The 11,673-nt window shown below is 36.5% G+C and overlaps 1 protein-coding gene across 1 annotated transcript; it reads right to left on the bottom strand.

Annotated features, from left to right (window-relative positions):
* Positions 1-7,917: 7,917 nt before the first annotated feature.
* Positions 7,918-11,412, bottom strand: LOC123318305. The gene has a single exon (XM_044904924.1). The coding sequence runs from the start codon at positions 11,410-11,412 to the stop codon at positions 7,918-7,920; it is 3,495 nt and encodes a 1,164-aa protein (XP_044760859.1).
* Between the last annotated feature and the right edge of the window lie 261 nt (positions 11,413-11,673).

Raw genomic sequence — 11,673 nt, 5'->3', positions numbered from 1 at the left:
ACCGAGCTCTCGTCTCGACTGAATATTTTCATGGTTATTTCTCAAGATGAAGGTGAAGGTTTTGTCCGAACAAAATGAAAATCTTTCTTCGAATCATCCCCAGGTAGTTATGTATTCGTCATTCGAAGAACTGAAGGGCAATTAAAAATCAATTTTGGGCTATTCAAAATGATGAACTCAAAGATATGGTTGTTTCTTAGAAAGGGCCTATTCCTTTTAGTCGACACTTCGAAATAGCTCAATATAAAATATTAACCGTTAAAATAATTATACAATTAGAATAAGGGGTTATGGGAATGGATGAAAAAATTTTCTGATCTTCTCTTTTATTCCATCAGTCGACGTTTCGGTCCAGGTATGGACCTTCCTCAGGACTCTAAAATTACATTAAAATGGTAACAAATCTCACATGGACAAAAAAAAACTCACCGGAAAACAGAGAGTTATTAGATAACAAATTTAACATCGGTTGACAGAACTAAAATCAAAACAAGCAGGCATCAACTAATATGAGCGAAAAAGTCAAAATCGACACAATTGCTCATATTAGTAAATGCCTGCATGTTTTGATTTTAGTTCTGTCAACCGATGTTAAATTTGTTATCTAATAACTCTCTGTTTTCCGGTGAGTTTTTTTTTGTCCATGTGAGATTTGTTACCATTTTAATGTAATTTTAGAGTCCTGAGGAAGGTCCATACCTGGACCGAAACGTCGACTGATGGAATAAAAGAGAAGATCAGAAAATTTTTTCATCCATTCCCATAACCCCTTATTCTAATTGTACGATATATTGGGAGTTAAATTACTTTGAGTAAAATAATTATTATATTTTGCCAGTCCGAGTTATGATATTATGATTATATTCTATGTTGTGAAGAAAGGTTTATAGCCGTCGTCATAAAGGGTGAAATTGGGTAATGCGAGGTAGACGGATGACGCAAAGGTGCTTCTTTTTTATTTATTTATTTATTCTGAAACAGTAATACAAACGGGAAAATTCCCATTACAGATTCACTTGTAAACTAAACAATATTTTTAACAAGCATGGTGTTCAGATATACACTAATATGTAAGCCGATCCGGCACATCCCGTAAATGAAGAAGCACTGACCGCCAACTGCTGATCAGGCGTAATTTATCTATTTAAGGATGTAAGGTGTTAGAATAAGACAGAGTTAGTAGATAAGATTCAATGTAAAGACTTTGAATAAATCGCTTGTAAAAGTTCTTCCTGATTTTTTCAAAAACGTGTTGACGTGTTGAGAAAATATATCTGGCGACGAGGATGGGATGTTGCTAGCATTCTAGAGAAAAATAGAAAACGTGAAAGTTATTTCTTCGAGCAACATTCGAAACATAAAAGTTGTGAAAATTTGTGACGTCAATCCTAACCAGTGAAACCGATCAAAAGTAGCAGCAAACCAAAGAGCGAGCAAGAGTCCAAGACGAAAGGCTGAATCCCTGAAAAGAAGTACAAAGTGAACCCTCTCAGGCCTGCTTGTGAGCTTATCAACATCGGACAACACACCTGTGGATTGATCGAGTAGCGCCCTTCAAACCAGGACCGGAAGCAACGAAAGTGAGTTGATCTATTAACCTCCTAGTTTTACTATTCCCTAGACCAAAGGAATACTTGATTTTTTTTCTTTTTCATAAATATTGTAAGAAACAAACTGACTAATTTCATTCAAGATAGACGATTTAATTGAAAAATTCAAAAATCTTAAAACAACAATGAGGCAACCTTCAGCGAGTCAAGGTAATACGATGGATATCAATGATTTAAAATTATTTGGAGATTTATTACCAAAATTCAGTGGTAACTCACATGAACTCCAATCATTTATAGTGGAAATAGAAAACTACATCGCAAAATTCGGATTAACAGATAATGCCCGAATAAATCATTATTGTTTCGCCATGATAAAATAACGAATAATCGACGAAGCAAGAATAATTATAAATTCAGGACCAATTCCAAATAATTGGGTCGAACTGAAGCAAATTTTAATCGATAAATTTGGATTCAGAATTAATTTTGACGTATTACAAGATGAGTACCAAAATATGCGTAGAGCTTCCAAAGAACCACTTTTTAATTTCCTAGAAAGAATAAAACAGACTGAACTGCAGTATGACTATCAATTACAAATGCAAGGTTTCAACAATAACGAACTTGTAATTTATAGAAACATTTCGGAAAAAATTGGTCAAAGAGTAATTTATAATAATGTTGACGAAAATGTAAGAAATCTATTGGATAATAATGAAATAAACTTTGATGATACCTGAAAATCGAGAGATAAAAAGACAGCAGTTAAGTTTCAGTCCTAATTTCAATTCTTACTTACAGAATGCTCATAAGAGTAAAGAAAAGATTAACTATACCTCTTATCATTCCATTCCAAACCCCAACTTTTCTAGACAAAATACACGCCCTCATATCAGTCATAATCCGATTCAGAATTTCCCAAGTCAACCTGTAAGTATACAACCTGCTCAGAATTCAACGCAACCAAAATTCTTTAATAATGAACGAGTATTCGGTAAACCACCGAAGGTTAGGTTTTCAAACCTAACCCTCATTATAAACCTACTGATAAACCAGAACCGATGTCTATAAGAACGAGAATTTTGCCACAAAAACGAACGAATGAATCATCAAGTATAAGACAACCTAAACCAAACTATCAACCTAGAGAAAATTATTTCAGAGCAAGGGCACCACCAAACTTTGTATCGGAAGAATTAGCTAATACAGAAGAACAAAATGAATTTTTGCTAAATGAACAAACAGATGAAAATTGCGATTTAGATTACGAATACGTTCATTCCAGTAATTCGGAAGAAAATCAAGGTAGCGAAATAGAAGATGAAAATTTTCAAGAAACTGCTTATCAATCACACATGACCTAAATTTTAACGACGAAAGAATTGCAAGTCTTCCTTATATCAAGTTAGAAAATTCACCATGTAAGTTACTAGTAGCTTCCGGTAGTAGCTTCCATAGATCCAATGATTGCATACAACTATTTTCCTGATTCGATTTATAAAGAAAATACATGTTTCACAACAGCTACAGGTGAAGAATCATGTAATAATAAAATGCTTTTTCCCATAAACATTTTCGGTTATGATACAACCTACCCATTTGTTGTCTATAAATTTCATCCCCATATTAACCAATGGAATTGTTTCCCACGAACTCCATTCACAACAAGTAAAACCCCGTGAAAATCTGCCTATAGACTTAAGTCATTTGAATGGAAACTCGAAAAATCAATTGACAAAAATTCTGCAAAGTAACAAATCTGTTTTACAGTTACCAGGACAACCTATAAATTTCACAAATAAAATCAAGCATAATATTCGAACTATTGATGATAATCCAGTGTATGTTAAACGATACAGATACCCAGAAGTCCATAAAGAAGAAGTGAAACGCCAAATTTCAGACCTCTTAGATCAAAATATAATCAGACCAAGTATATCTCCCTGGTCATTTCCTATTGTTGTTGTTCCCAAAAAAGCTGATAAATCCGGAAAACAAAAATGGCGCATTACTATAGACTACAGTAAACTTAACGAAAAAACAGTTGATGATAAATTTCCTATTCCAAACATTGACGAAATCTTGGATCATCTCAAAGGCGCAAATTATTTCAGTACAATTGATCTAGCATCGGGATTCCATCAAAACGAGTTAGACGAGGAATCTATAGAAAAAACCGCTTTCGCCACAGATGAAGGACATTTCGAATTTTTGAGAATGCCCTTTGGATTGAAAAATGCGCCTTCAACTTTTCAAAGAGTAATGAATCGAATTCTGCAGCCTATTCTTGGAATAATTTGTGTTGTCTACATGGACGATATTTTGATATTTTCTAAAGATCCAGATAAACACTTAGCAGATATCCAAACAGTCTTACAGTTACTAAAACAAGAAAATCTTAAAATACAGTTGGATAAGTCTCATTTTTTCAAAAGCGAAGTAATGTTTTTAGGCTTTAAGATCTCAAATAAAGGAGTAGAACCTAACCCGAAAAAATTGAAGTTATTAAAAATTTTCCAATACCGAAAACCCCAAAGGAAATCAAATCATACCTAGGCATGATAGGCTATTATCGGAAATTCATTCCAAATTTTTCTAAACTTACCAAACCATTGACTTAATGCTTAAAGAAAAATTCTAAGATCAATGTCGAAAATCAAGAATATCAAGAAGCATTCAATATCAGTAAAAATATGTTAATAAATCATCCTATACTTGAATTTCCAGATTTCAATCAACCATTTGTTCTTACTACGGATGCATCAAAATACGCTGTTGGTGCAATTTTATCACAAGGAAATCCACCTAATGATTTACCAATAGCCTTCGCGAGTAGAACTCTCAATACTGCCGAAATTAATTATTCAACTATCGAAAAAGAATTACTTTCTATAGTATGGGCAACGAAACATTTCGGACCATATTTATTTGGTAGAAAATTCACCATCTATACAGATCATCGACCTCTTACTTGTCTATTTTCACTAAAAGAGTCCTCTTCGAGATTAATGCGTTGGAGAATTAAACTAGAAGAATTCAATTTTGAGATCAAATATCGAAAAGGTGTCAATAATAACGCAGATGCTCTTTCCAGGATGAAAATCGATGAATTTAATATTACAGAAAAAGAACAACAATTGTTATCAGATTTAGAATCAATAATGCCACAAATATCACATGAAGATCTTAACTTAAGAAAAGAAGATTTCGACGAATTAATTGAAATTAACCCAGATGAAAATTCAGATGCGAAAACGGTACATTCTAATGAAGAAGATCCAATTTTAGAAATTCCCTACACCGAACGAGCAATTAATGCATTCCAATACCAAATTATCATTAAAAGCGGCAATAACTTCAACATCACCAAAGTAAAATTACATAATCAATCAAAATTTTGGCTCAATGTAACTATTTCAGAAGAAAGTCAATTCACGCAATTCCTAAAACAATTCATAGTCCCCGATAAGACATATAGAATTTTCTTCCAAAATAAAAATATCGAAACATCATTTATTCAGTATCCACAAAAACTATTTAATTCAGGAAGTTTCAAGTTTAAAATTTCAAACACTTTGTTGGAAGACATAGAAAACGAAGAAGATCAAATGAAAAAAATCAAACTGTACCATGAAACCAGACCCACACATCGAGGTATTCAAGAAAATGTGGAAAGCCTCAAGAAAAAATTCTATTTTCCAAATATGTTTTTGAAGGTCCAACGTTATGTTAACAGCTGTGACATCTGTCAACGTCAAGAATATGAACGCCAACCAAATAAACTAATATTCAAACAAAATCCAATCGGTGAAAAGCATTTCGAACACTTATACGCTGATACAATCAACATTGCGAAAACACCCTGTCTAACATTGATCGATTCATTTTCAAGGCATGGACAGTGTTTCATTCTGAAAAGCAAAACGACAGCAGAAATCGTAGAATGTTGTATTCGCTATTTCTCTAATCACGGAACTCCTATAGGAAAATTACGACAGACAACGGGGACCCGATTCTCGAATGTGTAGGAATTAGATCCTATAGGAACTTGATCCCATGGTTTCAGTTCCCATAGGAAATCATAATTTGACGTGATACCTATTCTTGAATTCGATGGAATAGTTTTTCCTATATGATTGACAGAGTGAGGTTTGTCGATGATAGTGTCTTGTCCTTTAACGAATACACCAATGAAAAAGATGTAAATTATGTTGGTAATATGTAACATATTCTGTGGTATGTAGTTCTGAGGTTATGTTATTTTGTCATTGAACTCAATGAACGGAAACTTCATGATATTGTGTTCAATGTGTTTTGATATATTTTCATTATTTCTTGTTCATAATACATAAGACAGCTAAGAAAAATGGATAGAAACGGAAATAAAAAAGATCGAAGAGGGGCCGGTATTAGTAAGGAGTAGAAAAAACTTCACATTGAAATAGTGAAAGCGTTTGAGGACTTGAGAGACTTAGGCCATTGGCGAAAAGGCATGTACTAAATAATTATATATGTACATATATTATTAAGTCAGCATTAAGTTTTCAGATTAGTTTGATGAAATGTTATTTCTTGTTGAGTTTAAACATTTCTTATTCAGATTCTTGTTTTATTGTTACATAGTCTTCCTGTTCCTCAATTATTGTATAATAATTTGGTTTACAATGATAATATATGCTGATTTTTCTCTCCCTACTGTTTGTTTTGTTGCCAAACATAAAAAAATATTTCAGTATAAGGGGTGAAGTAATCATTAAATATGATAAAAAGAATATGTTCGATATAAAACTGTAACATCCAAATTCAGAGGAAATAATTCCGAAATAATCATTACGGTGAGATGAATACTTTTCCTCACGTCACATTTTGGAGCTCCCTGAGTTGAAAGAGTCTTTGAATATTTTCTGTTGTCGACGTTTGTGAAGAAAATATTTCGAAAGTGTATGGCGATTGTTATGATAATCAGTTATTGTGACGGAGTTTGCAAGTCAGCTCGTTCCATTTGTAGATGGCGACCAGCCAGGCACAATTTGAAAGATTGAATGAATGAATATGTTCCTAATCTTAAATTCCGAAAAATATTGATTCGCGAAACTGTTGAAATGAAATCATAAACGTCAAATGACCCTGTAACGTCAAATATTATTGATTTTCCCACTGGAAAAAGCTCATTCCCATAGAAAAAACCATAGGAAGCAGTTCCAATGAAATGTAAAGGAATATGTTCCCATACTTCAGTTCGAGAATACGGAATTTGAAAATTCCATGGGAAATGTCATTTTTTTCCTATGGGATTGCATTCCTACACATTCGAGAATCGGGACCCGGAAAGGAATTCAAGAATGCTTTATTCCAAGAATTCGCATCTATTCATAATATCGAAATTCACTACGTGACCAACTATAATCCCACATCAAATTCCATTGTTGAGAGATTTCACTCAACATTGATTGAACAAATCAGGGTCATTGAAGATAAAAATTTGAGTTTAAGAGAAAAATTGAATAGAGCACTTTTAAGTTACAATAATTCCACCCATTCTACTCTAAAATATAGTCCCCTACAAATTATAAAATCAAATTTAAATTATAGTCTGCCTGTTGAATACACAAAAAATGAAAAAGTTTCCAACTATATCGATCAATATAATCAAAATCTTAAAGAAATTTCTAAAGTTCTAGCAAATAACAACAAGTAAAATGATAATAGAAGGCAGAAAGTAAACGAAAATAGAGCTGAGGATGTTAGTTTAGACGAAGATCGAAAAGCGTTTCTCAAATTACCGGCAGATGCGAAATTAAAACCAAGATTCAAAGAAGCCAAAATCAAAATTTTAGACAATATTCTTATTAAAGAAGCCAATAAAGGGCACATTTACCATAACGGTTAAATCAAACGAGGAAAGAAATAATTACGTCTGTTTCAGGATGGTCAACCTTCATCTAGGGATAATTTGAATTTCTCTCACAACCACATTTTCCATGAAAACAAAAGAAATAAGGAATAATATAATCACCTTCAGTGGTCCTAAAACATATATTGTACAAAATTATCATATACTAATGTATCATTATAACCTTTCCCAAATTGATTCAATTCTGCACAAACACGAAGAAATTTTGAGTGACATAATTAATAAAAATGAAACAAGGGATACTGCGACGCAATACTTACATGAGTTGACTTTAAATCAGCTTTTTGCAAATAAACATATCTTGCATGAATTAATCCCATCAAGGAATAAAAGAGGTCTTGTTAATATATATATATATATATATATTTTTTTTTTTTTTTTTTTTTCAATATCACCATTTACGGGGTCGGCTCTCTGAGAACACCGGTCCGCTCTGCGGGCAAGGTGCGCTCATGAGGTAGTCAGGAATCTTCGCACTATTCTTGCTGTACCAAGAATAACTTGTTTCTGTGCGGTACTTATCAATGTTTTTTGCAGACCCAGTCTTATCGTATTTTCTTCCAGGTGCTCCTCGACCAAACCATTGGTGGAAATTATGAGTGGCAGAATCGTCGTCGATCTCAGGGCATGCATGGTTTTCAGTTCGAAGGCTAGGTCTTGGTATTTATTGAGCTTCTCGGTGAACGCCTTAGAGATGTTGTCGTCTGCCGGTATTGTGATATCCATGATAATGGCGGTTTTGTCCCTCTTGTTGAACAGCACCAGGTCAGGTCTATTATGCGGTATTGGCCTCTCTGTTGAAAACACCATATCCCAATAAAGTTTGTACGTATCATTTTCCAGGACTGGGCTGGGTCGGTATTTATACGGATCTCCCACCTCCGTTACCAAACCTGTTTTCTCTGCTAGGGCCTGATGGTATATTCTCGCCATGGCATTGTGCCTCTCCATATATTCTAGAGGCGCTAGAATGGGACACGATGAGGTGATGTGCTGTATTGACTCCGTTGCCTGTAAGCATCTCCGACACTTATCAGTTGGTATGTTCCTCATTGTAATATTTTTTATATATGATCTCGTTGGTACGACCTGGTCCTGAATGGCAACGAGTCTTCCCTCTGTTTCTGGGTAGAGGTATCCGGCCCGGAGGTAGGTAAGTGACTCCTTCTTATTAATGTTATTTTTTTGTAGACTGCCAGGATACCTTCCATGGAGAGCTTTACTGTGCCACTCCTCCAAGAGTAACTCCGTCGTCAGCCCGCGAACTGTCGCGTCTCTGTTGTTGAGATTGAGTGGACTGATATCCTCATCACATCGACATATCGACTGTATTATAGGTAATTTATTGTCGTGAAAGTACTTTCGCATGTTTGTAATTGTGTTGTTGTGGGCAATCTCTATGTTCTGTAGTCCTCGTCCTCCATCCTGCCTCCTGACGTATAAGCGGAAGGATGATGCATGTGGGTGGTGAATTCCATACTTTGTAAGTAGTGCGCGAGTTCTGATGTCTAGTTCTTTCAACTCAGCGTTGGTCCATTTTATGATTCCGAACGAATATGCCAGGCATGGAAGGACCCACATGTTTATTGAAGTAAACATGGCTTTCGAGTTGAGCTTGGACTGTAATACTTTCCTTAACCTTGAAAAGTACCTCTCACGAAAGATATTTTTCATTTCAGTCGTTTTTATGTCCAGAGCCTGCTGTACTCCAAGATATTTATAGTGCTCGTGCGATCCCAACCTTGGTATTGTTATGTCTTCCATAACCATCAGCCCGTCGCCCTGCTGTATTTTTCCCCGCTTTACATGAACTACCGCGCACTTGTCCGTTCCAATCTCCATTCCAATAGTCTTCGTGAAAGCGGTGACGATCTTCAGAAGCCTCTTCATTTCTTCCTCGTTGGCTGCATACAATTTGAGGTCATCTATATACATTTGGTGACTGATCTTAACATTGCGCTCTTTCTCCAATATGTACCCGTACTTTTGTTTTTTAATGAGTTGGCTCAAAAAGTTCATTGCCAAACAGAACCATAGGGGGCTAAGGGTGTCTCCCTGGAAGATACCTCTTCTGATGTTTATCGTATCTGTTTTTAGTTGCTGGTTTTCAGATTCAAAAGTAAGATTAGTTCGCCAAGATTTCATCAAGCACTCCAAGAGCTTTATCATTTCTTCCGGAACCCCATATAATGTCAGAACCTTTATAAGCCAAGGGTGAGGGACCGAGTCAAACGCTTTTTTATAATCCACCCAAGCGACTGAGATGTTCCTTTGTTTCTTTTTGGCTTGTTTGGTGATGACATAATCTGTTGTAAGAATTTCTTTACATCCTCGCGAATTTCCTCTGCATCCACCCTGTTCAGGAGCCAGAATTTTGTTTTTGTTGATATGTTTCCAGAGCTGACGCGTTAAAACACCCGTCAGAATCTTATAAACAGTAGGCAGGCAAGTTATCGGCCTATAATTTTTAGGATCTGTTGTGGATTTACCTTTTGGGATCATCACAGTTTTTCCCAGCGTGAAAAATCGGGGTATTATGTTCGGATTGTGCAGAGCCTCCTGAAAGAGTTTGGCTAAATGACGATGGGTGGACGTGAAATATTTCCACCAATAATTCTGCACACCATCTACACCCGGGGCCGACCAATTATTCGTTTTTTGGAGCACCGACTTTATGTCTAGCTCGGTGATCTCCAAGCATTCTCTCGTGTACTTAACTGTGTCTTTCTCGGCTTCCCTGATCCATGCGGCTTGTTCGTCGTATTGTTTTTCACTTTCCCATACTCCCTTCCAGTACAGATGCATTGCTTCCTTTGTGGGAGCTTTTCCTCTTTCTAGTGGTTTTTCCTCCAGACTTCTGAAGAACTTCTGTTGATTCTGATGGAATAATTTGTTGTTCTTATACCTCATTGCTCTTTCGTTGTAGCGTTTAACTCGGTTTCCTAATATTTTTATTTTTTGTTTCAGCTTTTCTGACACTGCACTCATTTGGTCTCTGAGCTGTGCGCTTCCCGTTCGGATCCCGAAGTGCGACACTATTCGGCGGGCCAACTTAGAAACTCTAGTTGATGGTTGACTATTGGACAGGTAAGCTTGTAACACTCCTATTTTTTTTCGGATCTCCTGTATTTTTGTCTCAAGGCGTCCTTTCCATGGTGGAGTTTGATCTTTTTTGGGTACTCGTGGTCCTCTGATCTCCACTCCCATCTCACCGCAGACAGTAATGGCCGCGGCGTAGACATAGTCGACCATGACCTGAAGGGTGTCTGCTGGCTGTATCAGTTTCAGCAAGATCGTATTCACAGCCTCAACCTTCTCCAGCATTTTCCTAGATCCCTTTAAACTTGGGAGAGCAAGTCTACTTTCAGCTGCTACACCAGAGAATCGCACAAAATTTCTGACCAGTTTTTCTTCCAATTTGCTGGTTTTCTTCTGTTCCTCTGGTCTGAGGCTTACATTCTCTACTGGTGGTTCACCATCAGACCTAGGAACTGCACCCCTTGGGTGACAGCTCATTCTGATATTTTCAAACTCAATTTGAGTAAACTTTTCCTCTTCCAACAACCATCTCACTCGGTTGGCCAAGAGCGAAGCATACAATTGTCTATCCGGTCTTATATCATTCCAGGTCTGCGTAAGTATATTCCTATAAGTAAAGTCCGTATTCCGTTCCAATTCCCTAGCTACAAAATGAACACGCATCAACATAATATTATCATCGTCACTCCATCGTGTTCTCCCATCTCGTTTTGGAGAGGCTGCGGGACGTGTACGAACACCGTCCAAGCTAATGCTTCTCCTTTCCCTTCTGACAGAGCTCGAGACAAGTCTTGCGGTGCCATCTCGGGGGGCTGCGCCGCTCGCTCCACAGCTTACCCCATCGGGCTCTTCCTCCAGACGGCTCCGAAGAGGGCCAGCCCGCTGCTCTCTACCGCCCTGTTTCATACTTCTGGTTACAGGAGCAACTAGTACATCAGCTCCCAGGTTGCTAACCTGGGGGCTGGGTGACTCGGGTACGCGGGGTCGTCAGTCCCCGAAAGCATTACGCCCCCCTGCGTATATATATATATATATATATATATATATATATATATATATATATATATAGTTATAAAGTGTTAATACCACCTCCAAAATAGTAACTCGTTTAACGCTCTCACCTCATATATATCGATGTCACCTCCGAAATCAGAGGTGACAACGTTT

The sequence above is a fragment of the Coccinella septempunctata genome, chromosome 8, assembly GCF_907165205.1.
Source record: "Coccinella septempunctata chromosome 8, icCocSept1.1, whole genome shotgun sequence".
Classification (NCBI taxonomy): domain Eukaryota; kingdom Metazoa; phylum Arthropoda; class Insecta; order Coleoptera; family Coccinellidae; genus Coccinella; species Coccinella septempunctata.
Note: the sequence above shows the minus strand (reverse complement) of the source record. Positions and strands in the feature narration are given on the sequence as shown.